The sequence below is a fragment of the Ranitomeya variabilis genome, chromosome 6, assembly GCF_051348905.1.
Source record: "Ranitomeya variabilis isolate aRanVar5 chromosome 6, aRanVar5.hap1, whole genome shotgun sequence".
In the NCBI taxonomy this organism is placed as follows: Eukaryota; Metazoa; Chordata; class Amphibia; order Anura; family Dendrobatidae; genus Ranitomeya; species Ranitomeya variabilis.
The window spans coordinates 509163035-509188599 of NC_135237.1; the positions used below are offsets into that span (position 1 = coordinate 509163035).

Genomic DNA, 25565 nt, shown 5'->3' on the forward strand with positions numbered 1-25565 from the left:
TAATGTAGGGCCCAGTGTGAGAAAGCTGGGTCTCCCTCAGAGGTCATGGGTCTTCCAGCAGGACAATGACCCAAAACACACTTCAAAAAGCACTAGAAAATGGTTTGAGAGACAGCACTGGAGACTTCTAAGGTGGCCAGCAATGAGTCCAGACCTGAATCCCATAGAACACCTGTGGAGAGATCTAAAAATGGCAGTTTGGAGAAGGCACCCTTCAAATATCAGGGACCTGGAGCAGTTTGCCAAAGAAGAATGGTCTAAAACTCCAGCAGAGCATTGTAAGAAACTCATTGATGGTTACCGGAAGCGGTTGGTCGCAGTTAGTTTGGCTAAAGGTTGTGCAACCAAGTATTAGGCTGAGGGTGCCAATACTTTTGTCTGGCCCATTTTTGGAGTTTTGTGTGAAATGATCAATGTTTTGCTTTTTGCTTCATTCTCTTTTGTGGTTTTTCATTTAAGACAAATTAAATGAAGATAATAATACCAAAGAATTTGTGTTTGCCATAAATTTCAGGAAGAAACTGAGTATTATCTGACAGAATTGCAGGGGTGTCAATACTTTTGGCCATGACTATGTATGTATGTATGTATGTATGTATGTATGTGTGTATGTGTGTGTATATGTATGTGTATATATATATATATGTATGTGTATATATATATGTGTGTGTGTGTGTGTGTGTATATATATATATATATATATATATATATATATATATATATATATATATATATATATATATATATATATACAGTTAGGTCCATATATATTTGGACAGAGACAACATTTTTCTTATTTTGGTTATAGACATTACCACAATGAATTTTAAACAAAACAATTCAGATGCAGTTGAAGTTCAGACTTTCAGCTTTCATTTAAGGGTATCCACATCAAAATTGGATGAAGGGTTTAGGAGTTTCAGCTCCTTAACATGTGCCACCCTGTTTTTAAAGGGACCAAAAGTAATTGGACAGATTCAATAATTTTAAATAAAATGTTTATTTTTAGTGCTTGGTTGAAAACCATTTGTTGGCAATGACTGCCTGAAGTCTTGCACTCATGGACATCACCAGACGCTGTGTTTCCTCCTTTTTGATGCTCTGCCAGGCCTTCACTGCAGTGGTTTTCAGTTGCTGTTTGTTTGTGGGCCTTTCTGTCTGAAGTTTAGTCTTTAACAAGTGAAATGCATGCTCAATTGGGTTGAGATCGGGTGACTGACTTGGCCATTACAGAATATTCCACTTCTTTGCTTTAATAAACTCTTGGGTTGCTTTGGCTTTATGTTTTGGGTCATTGTCCATCAGTAGTATGAAACGACGACCAATCAGTTTGGCTGCATTTGGCTGGATCTGAGCACACAGTATGGCTCTGAATACCTCAGAATTCATTCGGCTGCTTCTCTCCTGTGTCACATCATCAATAAACACTAGTGACCCAGTGCCACTGGCAGCCATGCATGCCCAAGCCATCACACTGCCTCCGCCGTGTTTTACAGATGATGTGGTATGCTTTGGATCATGAGCTGTACCACGCCTTCGCCATACTTTTCTCTTTCCATCATTCTGGTAGAGGTTGATCTTGGTTTCATTTGTCTTCATGCTTATGAGTGGCTTGCACCGTGCAGTGAACCCTCTGTATTTACTTTCATGCAGTCTTCTCTTTATGGTAGATTTGGATATTGATACGCCGACCTCCTGGAGGGTGCTGTTCACTTGGTTGGCTGTTGTGAAGGGGTTTCTCTTCACCATGGAGATTATTCTGCGATCATCCACCACTGTTGTCTTCCGTGGGCGCCCAGGTCTTTTTGCATTGATGAGTTCACCAGTGCTTTCTTTCTTTCTCAGGATGTACCAAACTGTAGATTTTGCCACTCCTAATATTGTAGCAATTTCTCGGATGGGTTTTTTCTGTTTTCGCAGCTTAAGGATGGCTTGTTTCACCTGCATGGAGAGCTCCTTTGACCGCATGTTTACTTCACAGCAAAACCTTCCAAATGCAAGCACCACACCTCAAATCAACTCCAGGCCTTTTATCTGCTTGAGAATGATATAACGAAGGGATTGCCCACACCTGTCCATGAAATAGCCTTGGAGTCAATTGTCCAATTACTTTTGGTCCCTTTAAAAACATGGTGGCACATGTTAAGGAGCTGAAACTCTTACACCCTTCATCCAATTTTAATGTGGATACCCTCAAATGAAAGCTGAAAGTCTGAACTTCAACTGCATCTGAATTGTTTTGTTTAAAATTCATTGTGGTAATGTCTATAACCAAAATAAGAAAAATGTTGTCTCTGTCCAAATATATATGGACCTAACTGTATATATACACACACACACACACACATACATATCATATATATATATATACAATATAAATTATGTTTGTGTGTGTGTATGTGTGTGTGTATATATATATATATATATATATATATATATAATGTATGTGTGCGTGTGTGTATATACACATACATTAGATATATATATATATATAATATATATAATGTGTGTGTGTGCATATATATATAATGTAATTGTGTATGTATATATATAATGTAAGTGTGTATGTATATATATATATATATATACATATATATATAATGTATGTGTGTGTGTGTGTGTGTGTGTGTGTGTGTGTATATATATATATATATATATATATATATATATATATATATATATATATATATATATATATACTAGAATCGGGAGTCTAGAATCCATATATACTTTATTTATTCAAATGTAAGAATAATACAATTAATAAATAATAGTAAGAAAGAACAAAAAATGGCTGCACTCACCAGCTCTTGACAATTCTTGACAGTACGGCACATTTCTGATTGGTCGCTCGCGGCAGGCGGCAACCAATCAGAAAAGTGCCGCGCACCACGAAGGCATATATCTTTGTCCACCCTGAGCGGGTGTAGGACGCTGGTGACGTCACTTATCTCCGGACATTATCTCCGGACAAAGCCACGGAAGTTGGCACAAATTGCCGGAAGTAGTATTCTAGGCAATTATATATTAGATTTTAATGTTATCAGTGTTTACCTTTGAACGTTTATATTGTATTGTCCTGTCACCAGCCATGTGTACGATTATCGGCCGAAAGCCTCTCTGGAACCAATAATCACCCCATGTAAAGGTATCTTTATAAGTTAAAGATTCAGAATACTATGACTTTTATCATATCCTGAACAGTCAAGTTTTTTATGAACCGTTAAGGTTTTCTGGTTGAAGTAAAAAAAACTCTGAGTGTTTACAGTTTGAAACCATAAAATGTTGAAAAATTATGTCATTCTTGAGTATATCACTTAATGGTGCTCATAAACGTGTCAAATTTGATCTATAATATACTTTAATATACGTTACTTTAATCTTTAATATACTTAAGAACAGGGCCCCAGACATCACACAGGGGGTCTGAAACACCGCACAGTGGTCCAAAATATAGCTGTGCTCTGCCTGGGGCCCCATATACTGCCTGGGGCCCCTGTGCTCTGCCTGGGGCCCCTGTGCTCTGCCTGGGGCCCCATGTTCTGCCTGGGGCCCCTGTGCTCTGCCTGGGGCCACTGTGCTCTGCCTGGGGCCCCATATGCTGCCTGGGGCCCCTGTGCTCTGCCTGGGGCCCCATATGCTGCCTGGGGCCCCTGTGCTCTGCCTGGGGCCCCATAGGCTGCCTGGGGCCCCTGTGCTCTACCTGGGACCACTGTGCTCTGCCTGGGGCCCCTGTGCTCTGCCTGGGGCCCCTGTGCTCTGCCTGGGGCCCCATGTTCTGCCTGGGGCCACTGTGCTCTGCCTGGGGCCCCATAGGCTGCCTGGGGCCCCTGTGCTCTGCCTGGGACCACTGTGCTCTGCCTGGGGCCCCTGTGCTCTGCCTGGGGCCACTGTGCTCTGCCTGGGGCCCCATATGCTGCCTGGGGCCCCATATGCTGCCTGGGGCCCCATATGCTGCCTGGGGCCCCTGTGCTCTGCCTGGGGCCCCTGTGCTCTGCCTGGGGCCCCATGTTCTGCCTGGGGCCCCTGTGCTCTACCTGGGGCCACTGTGCTCTGCCTGGGGCCCCATGTTCTGCCTGGGGCCCCTGTGCTCTGCCTGGGGCCCCATAAGCTGCCTGGGGCCCCTGTGCTCTGCCTGGGGCCACTGTGCTCTGCCTGGGGCCCCATATGCTGCCTGGGGCCCCTGTGCTCTGTCTGGGGCCCCATATGCTGCCTGGGGCCCCTGTGCTCTGCCTGAGGCCCCTGTGCTCTGCCTGGGGCCCCATATGCTGCCTGGGGCCCCTGTGCTCTGCCTGGGGCCCCTGTGCTCTGCCTGGGGCCACTGTGCTCTGCCTGGGGCCCCATATGCTGCCTGGGGCCCCTGTGCTCTGCCTGGGGCCACTGTGCTCTGCCTGGGGCCCCATAGGCTGCCTGGGGCCCCTGTGCTCTGCCTGGGACCACTGTGCTCTGCCTGGGGCCCCATATGCTGCCTGGGGCCCCTGTGCTCTGCCTGGGGCCACTGTGCTCTGCCTGGGGCCCCATATGCTGCCTGGGGCCCATGTGCTCTGCCTGGGTGTAGGACACTGGTGACGTCACTTATCTCCGGACATTAGCTCCGGACATTATCTCCGGACATTAGCTCCGGACAAAGCCACGGAAGTTGGCACAAATTGCAGGAAGTAGTATTCTAGGCAATTATATATTAGATATATATATATATGTGTGTATATATATATATATATATATATATATATATATATATATATATATATATATATATATATATGTGTGTGTATATATATATATATATATATATATATATATATATATATATATATATATATATACAGTGCCTACAACTAGTATTCAACCCCCTGCAGATTTAGCAGGTTTACACATTTGGAATTAACTTGGCATTGTGACATTTGGACTGTAGATCAGCCTGGAAGTGTGAAATGCACTGCAGCAAAAAAGAATGTTATTTCTTTATTTTTTTTTTAAATTGTGAAAAGTTTTTTCAGAGGGTCATTTATTGTTCAACCCCTCAACCCCCCAGAATTCTGTTTGGTTCCCCTAAAGTATTAAGAAGTAGTTCAGACACAAAGAACAATGAGCTTCACATGTTTGGATTAATTATCTCTTTTTTCCAGCCTTTTCTGACTATTTAAGACCCTCCCCAAACTTGTGAACAGCACTCATACATGGTCAACATGGGAAGGACAAAGGAGCATTCCAAGGCCATCAGAGACCAGATCGTGGAGGGTCACAAGGCTGGCAAGGGGTACAAAACCCTTTCCAAGGAGTTGGGCCTACCTGTCTCCACTGTTGGGAGCATCATCCGGAAGTGGAAGGCTTATGGAACTACTGTTAGCCTTCCATGGCCTGGACAGCCTTTGAAAGTTTCCTCCCGTGCCGAGGCCAGGCTTGTCCGAAGAGTCAAGGCTAACCCAAGGAAAACAAGGAAGGAGCTCCGGGAAGATCTCATGGCAGTGGGGACATTGGTTTCAGTCAATACCATAAGTAACGTACTCCACCGCAATGGTCTCCGTTCCAGACGAGCCCGTAAGGTACCTTTACTTTCAAAGCGTCATGTCAAGGCTCGTCTACAGTTTGCTCATGATCACTTGGAGGACTCTGAGACTGACTGGTTCAAGGTTCTCTGGTCTGATGAGACCAAGATCGAGATCTTTGGTGCCAACCACACACGTGACGTTTGGAGACTGGATGGCACTGCATACGACCCCAAGAATACCATCCCTACAGTCAAGCATGGTGGTGGCAGCATCATGCTGTGGGGCTGTTTCTCAGCCAAGGGGCCTGGCCATCTGGTCCGCATCCATGGGAAGATGGATAGCACGGCCTACCTGGAGATTTTGGCCAAGAACCTCCGCTCCTCCATCAAGGATCTTAAGATGGGTCGTCATTTCATCTTCCAACAAGACAACGACCCAAAGCACACAGCCAAGAAAACCAAGGCCTGGTTCAAGAGGCAAAAAATCAAGGTGTTGCAGTGGCCTAGTCAGTCTCCTGACCTTAACCCAATTGAAAACTTGTGGAAGGAGCTCAAGATTAAAGTCCACATGAGACACCCAAAGAACCTAGATAACTTGGAGAAGATCTGCATGGAGGAGTGGGCCAAGATAACTCCAGAGACCTGTGCCGGCCTGATCAGGTCTTATAAAAGACGATTATTAGCTGTAATTGCAAACAAAGGTTATTCCACAAAATATTAAACCTAGGGGTTGAAGAATAATTGACCCACACTTTTATGTTTAAAATTTATAAAAATTTAACTGAGCAACAAAACTTTTTGGTTTGTAAGATTTATGCATCTGTTAATAAATCCTGCTCTTGTTTGAAGTTTGAAGGCTCTAACTTATTTGCATCTTATTAAACCTGCTAAATCTGCAGGGGGTTGAACACTACTTGTAGGCACTGTATATATAATGTATGTGTGTGTATGTATATACACACACACACACACACACACACACACACACACACACACACACACACACACACACACACATACATTATATATATATATACACTCACCGGCCACTTTATTAGGTACACCATGCTAGTAACGGGTTGGACCCCCTTTTGCCTTCAGAACTGCCTCAATTCTTCGTGGCATAGATTCAACAAGGTGCTGGAAGCATTCCTCAGAGATTTTGGTCCATATTGACATGATGGCATCACACAGTTGCCGCAGATTTGTCGGCTGCACATCCCAAAGATGCTCCATACAAGGCAGGATGGATCCATGCTTTCATGTTGTTTACGCCAAATTCTGACCCTACCATCCGAATGTCGCAGCAGAAATCGAGACTCATCAGACCAAGCAACGTTTTTCCAATCTTCTACTGTCCAATTTCGATGAGCTTGTACAAATTGTAGCCTCAGTTTCCTGTTCTTAGCTGAAAGGAGTGGTACCCGGTGTGGTCTTCTGCTGCTGTAGCCCATCTGCCTCAAAGTTCGACGCACTGTGCGTTCAGAGATGCTCTTAGGCCTACCTTGGTTGTAACGGGTGGCGATTTGAGTCACTGTTGCCTTTCTATCAGCTCGAACCAGTCTGCCCATTCTCCTCTGACCTCTGGCATCAACAAGGCATTTCCGCCCACAGAACTGCCGCTCACTGGATTTTTTTTCTTTTTCGGACCATTCTCTGTAAACCCTAGAGATGGTTGTGCGTGAAAATCCCAGTAGATCAGCAGTTTCTGAAATACTCAGACCAGCCCTTCTGGCACCAACAACCATGCCACGTTCAAAGGCACTCAAATCACCTTTCTTCCCCATACTGATGCTCGGTTTGAACTGCAGGAGATTGTCTTGACCATGTCTACATGCCTAAATGCACTGAGTTGCCGCCATGTGATTGGCTGATTAGAAATTAAGTGTTAACAAGAAGTTGGACAGGTGTACCTAATAAAGTGGCCGGTGAGTGTATATATACAATATATATTGTGTGTGTGTGTGTATATATATATATATATATATTGTAATGTATGTGTGTGTATATACTGTATATATGTTTTAACGAACATTTGAGCACATAAATCCATTAGATGTCGGTTTTGCAAGCCTGCAAGAAAATATCGCGGTACGGATGCCATACGGAGGATGCCATGCGCAAAATACGCTGCCACACCCTGCCTACGGATGACATACGGATCACTATTTTGGAAACATTTCTGCGTATTACGGCCGTAAAAAACGGACCGTATTTTCATACGCTGAGTGTGACGCCGGCCTAAGGGTATGTGTCCACCTTCAGAATGGCCGGCGGTTAGGACGTAGCGGCAAACCCGCTCCGCCCTAAGCTCCGCCCCCTTCTGTGACGCGATGATGCCGGATGTGTTCGTTGCACACATCCGGGATCATCGCCCCCCACACATAGGGCCCTGTGATTTACCTTGCGGCGGCACAGGGTCACCGCAAGGTAAACGGACATGCTGCGATCTTAAAAGACGCGCAGCATGTCCGGAATCGCAGGGCCGCCGGGTGCGTGTTACCACGCATAGTGGAGACGGGATTTCATGAAATCCCCTCCACTATGCTGGAACATCTGGACACTGCGTGTTTGACACTGCGGCTCTGCGCAGCGTCAAACGCAGCGTTTCCTGAACGTGGAAACATACCCATAGGCTATGCTATGTGCTCGAAAGGTGCCAGAATTGTTTCTCTGTTCCATGTGTTGGATATTTTATATTTTTTCTAAGAAAATAAGTGTTTTAATATTTTTTCAATTCTACACGAGTGCAGAAATTTCTCAATTTTCTTTTAATTACGGTAGATGCTTCCTTTTGTGGAAAATAAATAAATTGACAAATCGTAGGTCTGACCCCTCTCTCCACTCCCCCCACCCTTCTCTCAGGATTGGGGCCCGTTCACAAGACCATATTTTTGTTTTGAGTGCTGTCTGTAAAAAAAAAAAAAAAAAAAAAAAAAAACAGACCAGGCTAGGACCAATGTTATTCAATGGGGCTGTGCAGATGGGGGATTTTTTTTTTTCACTGACCAAATCTGTGTGTGAAAATAAAATGGCAGCAGTCACTTGATTCTTCCATAAATGGGATGAGACTGACCCATTCAAGTCTATAGGTGCGCAAAAAAAAAAAAAAAGAATACCATAGGTATAACATTAGATTTTTTTAATGGATCCATTGTAACTATAATGGGAAACTGTAAATGGTCAATAGCTGCTGTTGTAAAAACACAAATTGCAATATGACTGAAAAGAAATGTCAAGTGAGGGGAAAAAAATCCAAGTTTTCTGGATTAAAGTGACAATTTTTTTTATATGGTCGTGTGAACCTGGCCTTAGACTGGATTCACAGATCCATAGATCACAGTCCAATGCATGGACTGATAACAGATGTCCCGACTAGTGATGAGCGAATGTGCTCGGATAAGGTGTTATCTGGGCATGCTCGGGTGCTAACCGAGTGACTTCAGCATGCTTGAAACATATGTTCGAGTCCCCGCGGCTGCATGTCTGTTCGACAGCAGCAACACATGCGGCGATTGCCTGGTTGTCAGACAACCCCTGCATGTCTTGTGGCTGTCGAACAGCCACAAGGGGACTCGAACATATTTGAACACGCCGAAGTCACTCAGCACCCGAGTATACTCGCTCATCACCATTCCTGTCTCGAACGTGACAGCCTCATGGGCCATGGTCTCCTGAGGTGAACTCGTCAGCTGTATATATAGAATTATGGAGGGGCGGACATGCCATTGGTGCTACCTGTGCAGCCTCACAGGGACACAAGAGGTAAGGGGGCCCACACTTACCTCAAAAGCAGGAGGAATGGTGCATTAAGATGAGTTATTGGATTGCAAAGGGCCCCTACATTACTCTTGCACAGGGGCCCTCTTCTTCTTTGCCCACTAACATGAGGCAGGCGAGTTCCCACTGTGACCCTCGGCCACTTTGTGCAGTATTGACCACGAATTACGCATCTCGGAGGTCGTTGTACACAGATCTTCACAGCATGGACAGGGGAGAAAGTATTTTAAAGAAGGCAGAGAAAACAATCTGTACATCAGGAGGAATGCACAAGAAGAAGTAAAGTGTTAAATCTGCTGATGAGGGATCTAATGAAGACAGCATTATTCTGGATATACACTGCTCATGTACATCTTACATTTATGTCAGCGGGTCTGAAAATGAATAAAGAAATGAAGATTGTGGACTGAAACTTAGTTCAATTTTATTAACTAAAAGTTACCCCTTGTATAAGGAAGTCAGAGGTGCCCAGAGCCTTGAAACACCTCCAAGCGTGCATGTGTAAGGGGGCAGGCAGAGAGAAAGCTTCGTGTGACATCTAAGGTGGGCTAAGACGTTTTTCTGTTTCAATGGCGCTTTTCATTAGTACGATAGTGATACCTTGTACACAAAGTATAATAGTCCTGAGGGTCCTGATGCAGAAGAGACCCCCAGCGACACTCATTATTACAAATAGTTTATCATTTAATATTTATATTGCATAAAACAATGTGACTTCTTGAAATTCCAGAACTAGACTTTGTCCTCCACGCTCTTCTCTGTTCTTATAGAATTTTACACTTGACAAAAACTCTATATACTCTCGTCAAACATGCGAATATAAATAAACACATTCCTGTACTTTATACATTTTGCTCGTGTCCAGACGGTCGCTCGCTTGGAATGGTTTGCGTCCATCCTATGGAGAACTAATGGTACATCCTCTGTACAGTCCAGGCCCAATCTGCTATCTTTGTCCTACTCGATTCTCCAGTTCTTCCATCCGTCGTGTAATCTGCTGTAGTGGGTTCATGTCAAGAAATCTACTTGTTAAACTAGAAGAAAATAGTAGAAAGACACTTGAAATGGAGCCAAAAAACCACCACAGAGGTGCAGCTGGCCCCGATCCAACCTGATCCGTCCTACAATATCAAATTTGAAGCAGTCAGTGCTATAAATGATGCGTAATAGTTGGGACCTCTTGCAGATTTTGCATTGGAGTTCAGGAGCTGTTTGCTTTTCCCATTCTTCTAAATTAGACGTGAGGAATAGTGCGGCCCGTGGGACACATCCGGCTCTCAGGCTGTTCCAGTCCGGCCAGCAGACCAAGACAGCCGAAGGGCTGAAACAGTGGCCCATACCATGCCCTTCTTCACCCGCAGCCCATCCGCTGCTCACTGTCACCGCTCTCCGCATCCTCTGGATGCAGACAGTGGTGAATACACTGGTGGAGTACCGCACCGCTTACTCCATCTTCCACCAAACAACTTGTCAGGACATAATCTCATCACATAAGCTGTGCACTGTGAAGAGTCAGTGCATCGGAGAGAGCAGAGCAGCGGGGGAGCGACAGCACGGTAACTTTGGAGTGTTGTTTATTATTTTCCATGTATTTTGGACTTTTGTATGTATACAGTATAGCGGCCTGTGCAGGACTCGTACTTCATACAAGAGGCTATGTGGGGCTCATGCGGCATATAGGGGGGCTATGTGAGGCTACATGGGGCAGATGCTGTATATGAGTGGCTATATGGGGCACATGCTGTATATCAGAGGTTACATGGGGCACATGCTGTACATAGGGGGTATGAGGGGCACATGCTGTATATCAGAGGTTACGTGGGGCACATGTACCATATATCAGAGGCTATGTGGGGCACATGCTGTATATTAGAGGTTACGTGGGGCACATGTATATCAGAGGCTATGTGGGGCAGATGCTGTATATCAAAGGCTACGTGGGGCAGATACTATATGTCAAAGGCTACGTGGGGCAGATGCTGTATATCAGAGGCTATGTGGGGCAGATGCTGTATATCAGAAGCTACGTGGGGCACATGTTGTATATGGGTGGCTATGTGGGGCACATGCTGTATATCAGGTTACGTGAGGCACATGCTGTATATCAGAGCCTATATGGGGCACATGCTGTATATCAGAGGTTACGTGGGGCACATGTACCATATATCAGAGGCTATGTGGGGCACATGCTGTATATTAGAGGTTACGTGGGGCACATGTATATCAGAGGCTATGTGGGGCACATGCTGTATATCAAAGGCTACGTGGGGCAGATACTATATGTCAAAGGCTACGTGGGGCAGATGCTGTATATCAGAGCCTATATGGGGCACATGCTGTATATCAGAGGTTACGTGGGGCACATGCTGTGTATCAGAGCCTACGTGGGGTAGATGCTGTATATCAGAGGCTACTTGGGGCACATGGGAGGCTATGTGGGGCTCCTACTGTACATGGGAGGCTATGGAAGGCACAGGCTATGTATAGGGAGGTTATGTGGGAGCTCCTATGGTATATAGGGGGCTGGGTGCAGGCTCATACGATATAAAGGGGGCTGTGTACAGGCTCATACAGTATATGGGGGATATCAGCATACTTTATTCTGCACAGTATTAAGTGAAACAACTAATATTACAAAAAATAATTATAATCTGTTAATATTAATATTGAGCATAATTAATTTCAGCCTATAGGCTCGGCCTCTACAACACTCGCGGTCTTTCATGTGGCCTCTTGGGAAAATTGCCCTCCTTTGCTCTAAATCACTTGTCATTCAGAATGAACACAATAGGCCACTAGTATTAAGACCATTTTTTGCCTACTTAACCAAAATGACAAGAGAGTTCCTGAATTTCCACTTACACAGAAAAGTATTATGCCTATCCGGGAGTGAGTAAGGCAGAAATGATTAAATACTGACTGGATGAACAATCGTTCTGATTTTAAATGGGTTGTCCTATAATCATCTAAAAATGAGTGATACATGTAGGGTCTCTCTGGATCTGATCCCCGGTCACCCCACTAACAGGTGTCTAGCTATAGTGCGTGAAGGGTAGCAGTCACACCCGGGTGCTGGAGCCCAAAAGATCCCTATGGCTCTCATGAAAAGACTAATACAGTGATAATTTGAGGGAAAGTTTGGAAATTTTGCATTAGTGCCCACGAACTTCAAGTTACGCCATTGCCCACCAATCACAAGAGTCGGGGTCCCAAATGCTCATTTGTGAAGGGAGTTGTAGTAAGTTAATGCGACCATCTCTTCATCACTGTCTATAATAATAGTAATAATAATCTTTATTTTTTTATATAGCACTAACATATTCCGCAGCGCTTTACAGGTTGCACACATTATCATCGCTGTCCCCGATGGGGCTCACAATCTAAATTCCCTATCAGTATGTCTTTGGAATGTGGGAGGAAACCGGAGAACCCGAAGGAAACCCACGCAAACACGGGGAGAACATACAAACTCCTTGCAGATGTTGTCTAGAGGATTGGTGGTGGCACAAGCTCACTACTGCTTCATTCACAAATGGGATTTTGTGTTCTCCGCTCTCAGGATCGGTGGGGGTCTCAGAAGCCAGACTGTTTAGCGCCCCATCAAATGTCAGGTATGCAGAGGTTTTCATCTGCACATGGCGTGCCCCCCATAGTCTCTATTCCATGTGAATGGTTGTCCACTATAGATTCTTAGTAGTGAATGCTGCTTGGACGAGGACAATGCCAAAAGCAAGTGTAGTTGTACAAATACATCTATTTCAATAGTTTAACTTAAAGGGAATGTGTAATCAGAAAACGATCTACTGTTTAAATCGTGTTTTTAGGATTCAAGTATGTTTTAACAAAAATCGACTTTTTTATTCTTCCTATATGATCTGAATTAAAAATTAGAATTCTTGCAATTTTCACCCTGGCCACTGGATCCATCATAGATTTATGTACATTAGCAGAAATGAAAATACTTTGACTCTACCTTTTGTACTGAAACATCTAATGATCGTTCGTGTGCAAAGGCCATTGTGAAGGGAAGGGAGCAGGGTCAGCTGTGACATCACCTATGTAATCAGTGGATCCTGTTTTATCAGCTTTGTATAAATGTGTTATCTGTCATGGTGATCCTGGCTGTGATGATAATGAGACTTCTGAAAAGAACATGTTGTGTGAGTCTAAAACGGCCAATGTGAAAATTGCAAGATTTCTAATTTTCTTTTTATACAGAACAGGATAGTTATATATTTATAAGGAAACATAACAAATTTCAGTTCATTTCTGATCAATTAGTAACTCCGATGCCCGTCTGGCCTTACAGATAGTCCAAAGTAAGAATTCTATTATACGGGCAAATAAACGAGTGCTGATCGACAATATAGAAAGCTGATCACTACTCATTTTAAAGCCAGCAGTTATCATGAAGGAGCTCTTCTGTATAGTTTGCATTTTTTTGGGCATGTCGGTAGCACCTCCATGTTTACCCCAGGGAATGCGCTTCTGAAAATCAGTGATATTTATGCCACATAAAAGTAGACTTAGTCCCAGAATTTAAAGTGATTGTACATTGAGAAGCATCTTTCATGGACCTAATGATTTATAGGGGAGCATCGAAGATTAGATCACCCCATCACATATGTAGGCTGAATTTTACTTCTTAGGCCAGGGTCGCACTACCATAGAGTACGGCCGAGTGCTATGCGAGAAAACATGGCATAACACTCGGCCTAGTGTTACTCTATGGGGCAGCTCACATCACCGTTTATTTTCTCAGTCGTATTCGGCGTGCATGTAAAATCGCAGCATGCTGGGATTGTCACCGAGACTCGGCCAAGACTCGCCAATGCAAGCATATCGGTGCAAGAATAAAATCGCACAGCACTCGGCCCATGCGAGTGCTGTCGATTTGTACGCACCGGTGTCCTTTGAAAAGCCGGAACTTCATCTGCTGCATACAGTAAAATCAGAGTAACAGGTTAGAATAGGATAGAATAGATATATACACAAAGAATACATAGATATGTAGATGTCAGTGACGCACACATGTATACATGTATTTATATTACATACAGTACAGGCCAAAAGTTTGGACACGCCTTCTCATTTAAAGATTTGTCTGTATTTTTGTGACTATGAAAATTGAACATTCACACTGAAGGCATCAAAACTATGAATTAAGACATGTGGAATTATATACTTAAAGGGACACTGTCACCCCCCTCCAGCCGTTATAAACTAAAAGAGCCACCTTGTGCAGCAGTAATGCTGCATTCTAACAAGGTGGCTCTTTTAGTTTTTGTTGCTGTTATTCCCAAAATAAAGCGTTTTATAATTTTGCCCAAATACCTATCTTTATACCTGGAGGCAGGTCTTTGAAGCGCCCAACTGCCGTCAGTCATCTCTTCTGGGGCACTGGTCGCCGCCCCCTCAGCGATGTTTTCCTCTGAAATCCGGCGCCTGCGCTGTGCTCTTCTGCCTGGGGCAGGCGCATTGAGCATTGCCCGTCAGCTCAGATGCCGGGTTCCGGACTGCGTCTGTGCCATGCCTAGGAATCCCAGCCCCGCACTGTGCATAATGCATAACACACTGCGGGGCGGGGATTCAGTAGCAGGGTGGCCGCACTGCCCGCACAGGCGCAGTCCGGAACCCGGCATCTGAGCTATGACGGCCAATGCTCAATGCGCCTGCCCCAGGCAGAAGAGCACAGCGCAGGCGCCGGATTTCAGAGGAAAACAGCGCTGAGGGCGACCAGCGCCCCAGAAGAGATGACTGACGGCAGTTGGGCGCTTCAAAGACCTGCCTCCAGGTATAAAGATAGGTATTTGGGCAAAATTATAAAACGCTTTATTTTGAGAATAACAGCAACAAAAACTAAAAGAGCCACCTTGTTAGAATGCAGCATTACTGCTGCACAAGGTGGCTCTTTTAGTTTATAACGCCTGGAGGGGGTGACAGTGTCCCTTTAACAAAAAAGTGTGAAACAACTGAAAATATGTCATACATTCTAAGGTTCTTCAAAGTAGCCACCTTTTGCTTTCATGACTGCTTTGCACACTCTTGGCATTCTCTTGATGAGCTTCAAGAGGTAGTCACCGGGAATGGTCTTCCACAATCTTGAAGGAGTTCCCAGAGATGCTTAGCACTTGTTGGCTTTTGCCTTCACTCTGTGGTCCAGCTCACCCCAAACCATCTCGATTGGGTTCAGGTCTGGTGACTGTGGAGGCCAGGTCATCTGGCGTAGCACCTCATCACTCTCCTTCTTGGTCAAATAGCCCTTACACAGCCTGGAGGTTTGTTTGGGGTCATTGTCCTGTTGAAAAATAAATGATGGTCCAACTAAACGCAAACTGGATGGAAAAGCATGCCGCTGCAAGATGCTGTGGTAGCCATGCTGGTTCAGTATGCCTTTAATTTTGAATAAATCCCCAACAGTGTCACCAGCAAAGCACCCCCACACCATCACACCTCCTCCTCCATGCTTCACGGTGGGAACCAGGCATGTAGAGTCCATCCGTTCACCTTTTCTGCGTTACACAAAGACACGGTGGTTGGAACCAAAGATCTCAAATTTGGACTCATCAGACCAAAGAACAGATTTCCACTGGTCTAATGTCCATTCCTTGTGTTCTTTAGCCCAAACAAGTCTCTTCTGCTTGTTGCCTGTCCTTAGCAGTGGTTTCCTAGCTGCTATTTTACCATGAAGGCCTGCTGCACAAAGTCTCCTCTTAACAGTTGTTGTAGAGATGTGTCTGCTGCTAGAACTCTGTGTGGCATTGACCTGGTCTCTAATCTGAGCTGCTGTTAACCTGCGATTTCTGAGGCTGGTGACTCGGATAAACTTATCCTCAGAAGCAGAGGTGACTCTTGGTCTTCCTTTCCTGGGGCGGTCCTCATGTGAGCCAGTTTCTTTGTAGCGCGTGATGGTTTTTGCAACTGCACTTGGGGACACTTTCAAAGTTTTCCCAATTTTTCGGACTGACTGACCTTCATTTCTTAAAGTAATGATGGCCACTCATTTTTCTTTACTTAGCTGCTTTTTTCTTGCCATAATACAAATTCTAACAGTCTATTCAGTAGGACTATCAGCTGTGTATCCATCAGACTTCTGCTCAACACAACTGATGGTCCCAACCCCATTTATAAGGCAAGAAATCCCACTTATTAAACCTGACAGGGCACACCTGTGAAGTGAAAACCATTTCCGGTGCCTACCTCTTGAAGCTCATCAAGAGAATGCCAAGAGTGTGCAAAGCAGTCATCAAAGCCAAATGTGGCTACTTTGAAGAACCTAGAATATAAGACATATTTTAGTTGTTTCACACCTTTTTGTTACGTGTATAATTCCACATGTGTTAATTCATAGTTTTGATGCCTTCAGTGCGAATGTACAATTTTCCTAGACATGAAAATACAGAAAAATCTTTAAATGAGAAGGTGTGTCCAAACTTTTGGTCTGTACTGTACATAGAATAAAAGCCAGCAATTCAGCAGCCCTGTACTGTAAAATCACTGCAGGAGCTGTTGTGAACTATACTTTTTGGCTCCCTCTTGTGGTCACTAGTGATTTGGCACTTGGATTGTCTTTTACCAGGTTTGTGCTCACCTGCTTCGTTAGGCCTGGGGTGTTGCTATTTAAACTTCCTGGATTTTCAGTCCAGTGCCTGGCTTCGTTGTAATCAGTTCACTTCTGTTTGCTCCTGTCTTCAGGTCCTGGTTCTTTGCAAGATAAGCTAAGTCCTGCTTTCGTACTCTTGATCATTTGCATTGTTCATATTTTTTGTCCAGCTTGTACAATATGTGATTCCTGTTTTTGCTGGAAGCTCTAGGGGGGCTGATATTCTCCCCCCACACCGTCAGTCGGTTTGGGGGTTCTTGGATATTCAGCGTGGATATTTTGCAGGGTTTTTTGCTGACCATATAAGTCTTCTTACTATATTCTGCTATTAGTCTGTGGGCCTCTCTTTGCTAAATCTAGTTCATTCTTACGTTTGTCCTTTCTTCTTACCTCACCGTTATTATTTGTTGGGGGCTTGTATTACTTTGGGGTCTTTTCTCTGGAGGCAAGAGAGGTCTTATTTTCCCTGATAGGGGTAGTTAGTTCTCCGGCTGGCGCGAGACGTCTAGAATCAACGTAGGCACGTTCCCCGGCTGCTGTTAGTGTTTGCGCTAGGATCAGGTATATGGTCAGCCTAGTTACCACTTCCCTATGAGCTGGTATTTATGTTTTGCAGACTTTGCTGTAATCTTTGAGGTCCCCTGCCATTGGGATCATAACAAGGAGCCGACAGCATAGAAGAGATGGATTACATACAGTAAATAAAAAATAGACTAGGTAGAACTACAGATGTCTGTGACATATACAATTAGTACAGTGTGCATGCAAATTACTGTACATGTATTTAATTAAAGAATATTTTTCTGAAAAAATGGCATGGGCTACCACGTAATTTTCTTAACCAGCAGAGGGAAAGCTGACGGCTGGGGGTCCATGTTTATAGCCTGGGAAGGGGATATTACCCATGGAGTTTCCCAGGCAATTACGGTATTATCAGCTCACAGCTGTATATGTACATAGCCTTGCTGGCTATTAAAATGGGGGACCCTAAAAAAAAAGATGAATGATATAGGGTCCCCCTATAATTAATAACCAGAAAAGGCTATGCAAACAGCTGTGGGCTGATATTAATAGCCTAGGAAGGGGCCATGGATACTGGCCCCCCCCAGGCTAAAAACATCAGCTCTCAGCCGCCCCAGAAAAAGCACATCTCTAAGAGGCACTTAGCCTTGCTCTTCCCACTTGCCCTGTATAGGTGACAAGTGGGGTGATAGTTGGGGGGGCTGATGTCACCTTTGTATTATCAGGTGACATGGAGCACTGAGGATAGCAATGGAGAGGCGTCACTAAGACACCCCCATTGCTAACCACATAGTCATATCATATAAAAAGACACACACCCAGAATAAAGTCCTTTAATTAAAAGAATGATGCAGACTCCTTTAATATTCTTAATTAAACCATACTTACGACCTTGCCCATTCCACTGATGCCATTGTCTTCTGCAAAAGAGTAAAAAAACAAACAAACAACAATATCCCTCACCTTTCCACAGAGAAGATAATCCATTTGTCCCATGACGGGTCCAGCTCTGCTACATCTAGATGGCAGGCTGCATGGTTGCATGATGCAACCATACAGCCTGTCATCCAGCAGAGGCACTGAGCAGCGTGTGCTCATTGTCTCCCTGTGAACTCCTATTACCTGTCTGACGGCACCACGAGCGTGACAAAGTTCTCCTGCTTGCAGTGCCGTCAGACAGGTCCTGCGAGTTCACAGTGGGTCCACTGCGCTCTGTTAGTGTATTTGTTTTGAGGCCTGGGCAGTTAAGAGTCTCTGCCTTTTTCTTGGTGATTTTTATACATTTTTGGAGGATTTTCAAGTCCTCTTTTTGTGGTTTTGACCTGGGAGTTCACAGTCTATGAACTCACTTCACCTATGTGATGCCAGCGTGAGTGCGGTGGTAAATTTTCCCACGGCGCTTGTGCTGGCGTTAGAAAGGTGAAGTGAGTACATTGGTTGTGAACTCCCAGGACCTGTCTGACGGCACCGTGAGCAGGAGAACTTTCTCTCGCTCGTGATGCCATCAGACAGGTAATGAAAACGATGTGTAAATGACATAGAGAAATGCTTCATGTAAAAGCTCTTGTTAAAATCGCACTGCTTTCGGATGTAAATCGGATGCTATGTGTGAATAATCAGAATGTACTCGAATGACACTCGCATGACACTTGCATTACACTCATGCGACTCTGGGCAGGGAGAATTGGACTGATTTTTTGTACGTTTAGTGTGACTCCACCCTTAGAAAAACTCGTGCCGCGTTTTCAGAAATTGCTTCAGAATCTTTTGTAACCTTTTAAAGATGATCTGTCAGGGTAGCACAGGAGACCTACCTGTCATCTTGCAGGAAGCTGAGATCAGTGATCTATTGCCAGGACTCCTAAACGAAAGCCTAAGAGTCCTGCTTTCCCTCCCACCCTGAGTAATGGACAGTTCTTCCATATGAGACTGTATGCATGTAAAGCTGTCAATCCATATAGTGAGGAAGGGGTGCGGGACTCTCAGGCTTTTTCTAGGTGTCCTAACAGCAGTTAAACAGATTACTTGAAAATATTGCATTAAATCACAGTGAAAACTGGCTGGCGAAGTTCAGAATTTCCTCCCTCCTGTGATAGCTCAGATATGGGAGGATAGGAGGCATGATAGATCCATTGTATCAAAAAGGGACATATCTATCACTTATTCAAAAAGGCCGACAATACAAAAAAAGGACAAACATGGCGGAACTGTAAAGGATATACTGCTCGGTTAGTTTTTGGACTTCTTCGTTTGAATTGTATTGAAACTCCATAATGTTCTTACACTGGCATCGCTCCTCATCGGCTTTTTCTAATATGAAAAATACAATAAAGATGATAAATTAGAACCAAAGCTGACGTTCACTAATGGTAACATATCTTAAACAGAATTTGTCTCTAGGTTTTTGATACCTAATCTGCAAATAGCATAAAGTAAGGGCAGAAACCCTGATCATAGCGATGTGTCACTTTCTGGGCTGCTTTCTGCAGTTTTGATAAAATCAAAGTTTTGTTTGCCACTTTAAAGCATTGGTAGTCTTTTTAGCTGAGAAGCCAATTATTTCCTGCACTTGTTTTCCCTTCTCCGATCAACTTCTTTCTCCTTCGGTACAATGTCTGGAACGACCTATTTTACTCACTGAGCAAGGGCTAAAACCAGCAGGTACAACAGTTACCGTCCTCCTCCTTTAAATAAGGGACATAATTGAGACCTGTTCCTTCACAGAATGAATGACCGCACTAATTGCTATTAATTAGAACACCCCCTTTCATTAGTCGGGGTCTATACTGCTTAGTTGGCGCCTGGACAAGACTGGGGATTTAGGTTTATGATTTTGTTGTTTTGGTGCTGTGCAACCTGCAGAAATGAATAAAAACTGCACATGTTTGGACCAAAGCTGCATTGCCTGTGTGAACGCTACCTAAGGCCAAATGCCTACCAGAGCAAATGAATCCCTACAATATACAGGTCCTTCTCAAAAAATTAGCATATAGTGTTAAATTTCATTTTTTACCATAATGTAATGATTACAATTAAACTTTCATATACTATAGATTCATTATCCACCAACTGAAATTTGTCAGGTCTTTTATTGTTTTAATACTGATGATTTTGGCATACAACTCCTGATAACCCAAAAAACCTGTCTCAATAAATTAGCATATTTCACCCGACCAATCAAATAAAAGTGTTTTTTAATACCAAACAAAAAAACCATCAAATAATAATGTTCAGTTATGCACTCAATACTTGGTCGGGAATCCTTTGGCAGAAATGACTGCTTCAATGCGGCGTGGCATGGAGGCAATCAGCCTGTGACACTGCTGAGATGTTATGGAGGCCCAGGATGCTTCAATAGCGGCCTTAAGCTCATCCAGAGTGTTGGGTCTTGCGTCTCTCAACTTTCTCTTCACAATATCCCACAGATTCTCTATGGGGTTCAGGTCAGGAGAGTTGGCAGGCCAATTGAGCACAGTAATACCATGGTCAGTAAACCATTTACCAGTGGTTTTGGCACTGTGAGCAGGTGCCAGGTCGTGCTGAAAAATGAAATCTTCATCTCCATAAAGCATTTCAGCCGATGGAAGCATGAAGTGCTCCAAAATCTCCTGATAGCTAGCTGCATTGACCCTGCCCTTGATGAAACACAGTGGACCAACACCAGCAGCTGACATGGCACCCCACACCATCACTGACTGTGGGTACTTGACACTGGACTTCAGGCATTTTGGCATTTCCTTCTCCCCAGTCTTCCTCCAGACTCTGGCACCTTGATTTCCGAATGACATGCAAAATTTGCTTTCATCAGAAAAAAGTACTTGGGACCACTTAGCAACAGTCCAGTGCTGCTTCTCTGTAGCCCAGGTCAGGCGCTTCTGCCGCTGTTTATGGTTCAAAAGTGGCTTTACCTGGGGAATGCGGCACCTGTAGCCCATTTCCTGCACACGCCTGTGCACGGTGGCTCTGGATGTTTCCACACCAGACTCAGTCCACTGCTTCCTCAAGTTCCGGTCACCTCTTCTCGTTGTACAGCGTTTTCTGCCACATTGTTTCCTTCCAACAGACTTACCATTGAGGTGCCTTGATACAGCACTCTGGGAACAGCCTATTTGTTGAGAAATTTCTTTCTGGGTCTTACCCTCTTGCTTGAGGGTGTCAATGATGGCCTTCTTGACATCTGTCAGGTCGCTAGTCTTACCCATGATGGGGGTTTTGAGTAATGAACCAGGCAGGGAGTTTTTAAAAGCCTCAGGTATCTTTTGCATGTGTTTAGAGTTAATTAGTTGATTCAGAAGATTAGGGTAATAGGTCATTTAGAGAACCTTTTCTTGATATGCTAATTTATTGAGACAGGTTTTTTGGGTTATCAGGAGTTGTATGCCAAAATCATCAGTATTAAAACAATAAAAGACCTGACAAATTTCAGTTGGTGGATAATGAATCTATAGTATATGAAAGTTTAATTGTAATCATTACATTATGGTAAATAATGAAATTTAACACTATATGCTAATTTTTTGAGAAGGACCTGTACTGTATATATGTAAGGGCTACCACATACAGATGCTGGATGATGCCTCTAACCTACAACCAATGCTACATTAGGGGACAGCATAATACCGATGTGTAATATGGCTGTATACATGAGGTGTAAAAAGTATTAGCAATCTTTTATTGCCCATTGCATTTGTGATTTTCCAAAGAGACTGTTAAAAATAATATTCGCCATAAGCTCCATCTATGGTGGGAGCGTCCTGGGTGATAGTAGATAATCGCTATCATGGGGTCACCTTCCGTTTATAAATGGGGTTGTCTTTGTGATGCAAACCCTTAAGTAATATAATTAAAATCTCACCTTCTGCTTGAGTCATGAATTTGATGGCAGACATTGAACAGGATACGGTGATTTCACTGCTCTCTCCTTTTAGTTCGGAGGAAAATTCTGAAAGACACGAAGGGGCAAGATTTACTATGTAAAAAGCACCAGAATTCAGGTGCAATTTGCCCCCCAAAATGTATGACGTGCCTTGCACCACATGTGTTTTAAAACCTTTTTGAAGTTCGCGCAACCAGTAGTGGTGGCTTCTTGGAACAGGGAAGGAACTGGGCATCACCTAATATTCAACACCATGCACCGAAATTTTGGAGCAAATTTATTGCACTAAGTAAGCAAAACTAATAGGTAATAGGTTGAATAAGCTTAGATAATCTTAAAATGTAGCAAAATCATGAACCATTTCGATAAATCTTGACTGTGTAATCCACAGTTTACAAAAAGTTTCTGAATATTTTCCCAAGCTACAGTTCATATGAGTTCATGCCGCCAGGGGGCGCAGCTTCGGTGACATCAACCCTAGTCACCGAAGCTCCGCCCCCTGAATTTCATTAATTCCCCAGTCTTTTACACTCGGGAGCGGCCGCATTAGCAGTGCTCCTGGTTGTAAATGAATTTAACCCCTTGAGATGGATTACTGCGTGGGACATGACTGTACGGCGGACAGGTATGGGATATTGTTGCTTTTTTATTTTGCATTTTTTCCAGGAGAACGAGGGTCTTCAGTTGGATTGTGTCACGGGGAGACTAGGTGAGCGAGAGCTAATAACCCGGGCCCCTGCAGTTTCCCTCAGACTAGGGAAATCCTGACTGACCCTCTACCTGGAGTTTACACTGATGGTGTGCATGTCCAGGCCTCGAACCTCACCCTGTCTCCTGTTTTAACCCTAGGCTGATACTTCCGCCCTCCACCCAGTGAAGAGGTAATATTCCAATACCCACAGTTAGCACAGACAAGGATAAAGGAAAATATACACCACGCCGCAGTCACTCAGGAATACACTATAAATGTGCAGGGCAGAATAAATACAAATATAGGAAGGAGTAAATGAGACAGAGGAAAATACACCACCAGCAACGAATCTCCAACAACCAGCTCTCCACTCCAGACCGAGATAACAACGCACAAGACAGAAGCTATAATCGGCGACGCCCAATGATCAGGAGAACTATTTAAAGGCAATGGGAATGGCCCAGCTTCCAATCCGAGGATTAGGTAAATTAACCCCAGAACAGCTAGATAAAATCTAGCAGACGCCAAAGAGCAAATAGTGGTCAAAAGCGGAATTACCGCTGTCTGTTGGACGACCTGGTCTGAACAGCGTCCGACATGACAGTACCCCGCCTTCTACGAGGGACCCCAGGGCCCTCACGGCTTATAGGACCCGGCTTGTCTGGATGGCGACGATGAAAAAACCTGACCAGCCGATCCGCACAAATGTCCGAGGCTGGTACCCAGGACCTCTCCTCAGGCCCATAACCATGCCAGTGTACCAAGTACTGTAAAGTGTGACGCACTACACGAGAGTCAACCACCTTGGAGACTTCAAACTCCAAATTACCATCCACCATGACTGGAGGTGGCATAGGCGCCGCGTCCACAGAACCCACCACCTTCTTTAGAAGAGACCTGTGGAACACGTTGTGTATCTTATACACCTTAGGGAGCTCCAATCGGTACGCTACTGGGTTAATGACGGCGGCGACCCTAAATGGACCAATAAACCGTGGACCCAATTTAAGGGACGGTATTTTGAGTCTTATGTTTTTTGTGGATAACCACACCCAGTCATCCACACTCAGGTCCGGACCTGGCACACGCCTACTGTCAGCCACACGTTTGTACCTAGCACCAACACTCAACAGGCGCTGTTTAACTCTCCTCCAGACTGATGACAATTGTGTTCCTAACTGGTGCTCCTCCGGAACGCCGGAAGAGCCCCTCTGAAGGTACAAAATTGAGGATGTAGCCCGTAAACACAAAAAAACGGAGACTCCCCAGACGACTCTTGGCGGTGATTATTGATAGCAAACTCAGCCAAAGGAAGAAAGGTAGACCACTCCTCCTGGTTATCAGAGACAAAGCAGCGTAAGTACTGTTCCAAATTTTGGTTCATACGCTCAGTCTGACTATTTGACTGAGGATGAAACGCCGAAGAATGAGATAACTTGATCCCCAGCCGTGAGCAAAATGCTCTCCAAAATTTTGCCACAAACTGAGACCCCCTATCAGACACGATGTCAGACGGACCCCATGAAGTCTGACCACCTCCTGCACAAATACCTGAGCCAGAGTCTTAGCGTTAGGCAACGAAGGCAAAGACACAAAGTGCGACATTTTAGAAAACCGATCAACAATCACTAAGATGACCGTGTTCACAGCTGATGAGGGCAAATCAGTGATGAAATCCATGGAGATTTCCGTCCAAGGTTTACTAGGTACCTCAAGAGGAAGTAGTGTGCCAACAGGACGGGAGCGAAGCGTCTTAGCCCTAGCGCACGTGGTACAAGCTGACACGTATGAGACCACGTCCTGTCGGATCTTGGGCCACCAAAACCGACGTGACACCAACTCCAAGGTACCTCTAACCCCTGGGTGGCCAGCCAGGACAGCTGTTGTGATTCGGTTCGTGGTCCGTGAATATCTGGATAAATTTATGATTGTGTATTTGGACGATATCTTGATTTTTTCGGATGACTGGGAATCTCATGTTCAACAAGTTAGGAGGGTTTTTCAGGTTTTGCGGACCAATTCTCTGTTTGTTAAAGGTTCAAAGTGTGTTTTTGGGGTTCAGAAGATTTCTTTTTTGGGGTACATTTTTTCCCCCTCTTCTATTGAGATGGATCCTGTGAAGGTTCGGGCTATTTGTGACTGGACGCAACCGACTTCTCTTAAGGGCCTTCAGAAATTTTTGGGCTTTGCTAACTTTTATCGTCGATTCATAACTGTTTTTTCTAGCGTTGTCAGGCCTTTGACTGATTTGACTAAAAAGGGTGCTGATGTTGCAGATTGGTCTCCTGCTGCTGTGGAGGCCTTTCGGGAGCTTAAGCGCCGTTTTTCTTCTGCTCCGGTGTTGTGCCAGCCTGATGTTTCTCTTCCTTTTCAGGTGGAAGTTGATGCTTCCGAGATCGGAGCGGGGGCGATTTTGTCGCAGAAAAGTTCAGATTGTTCAGTGATGAGACCTTGTGCGTTCTTTTCTCGAAAATTTTCGCCCGCCGAGCGAAATTATGACGTCGGTAATCGGGAGCTTTTGGCGATGAAGTGGGCATTTGAGGAGTGGCGTCATTGGCTTGAGGGTGCTAAACATCAGGTGGTGGTCTTGACTGATCACAAA

The 25565-nt window shown here is 44.4% G+C and overlaps 1 protein-coding gene across 2 annotated transcripts in view; it reads right to left on the bottom strand.

The window, feature by feature from the left end:
• Positions 1-10055: 10055 nt before the first annotated feature.
• MATN2 (matrilin 2) overlaps positions 10056-25565 on the bottom strand; it is a 192502-nt gene continuing 176992 nt past the window's right edge. For both annotated transcript variants that reach the window (XM_077270918.1, XM_077270919.1), the window contains exons 15-17: positions 22252-22338; positions 19617-19706; positions 10056-10273 (exon numbers count right to left, since the gene is read on the bottom strand). In XM_077270918.1, coding sequence (XP_077127033.1) covers positions 10218-10273; positions 19617-19706; positions 22252-22338 — 233 coding nt within the window. In that variant the 3' untranslated portion in view covers positions 10056-10217. The remainder of the gene's footprint in view (positions 10274-19616; positions 19707-22251; positions 22339-25565) is intronic.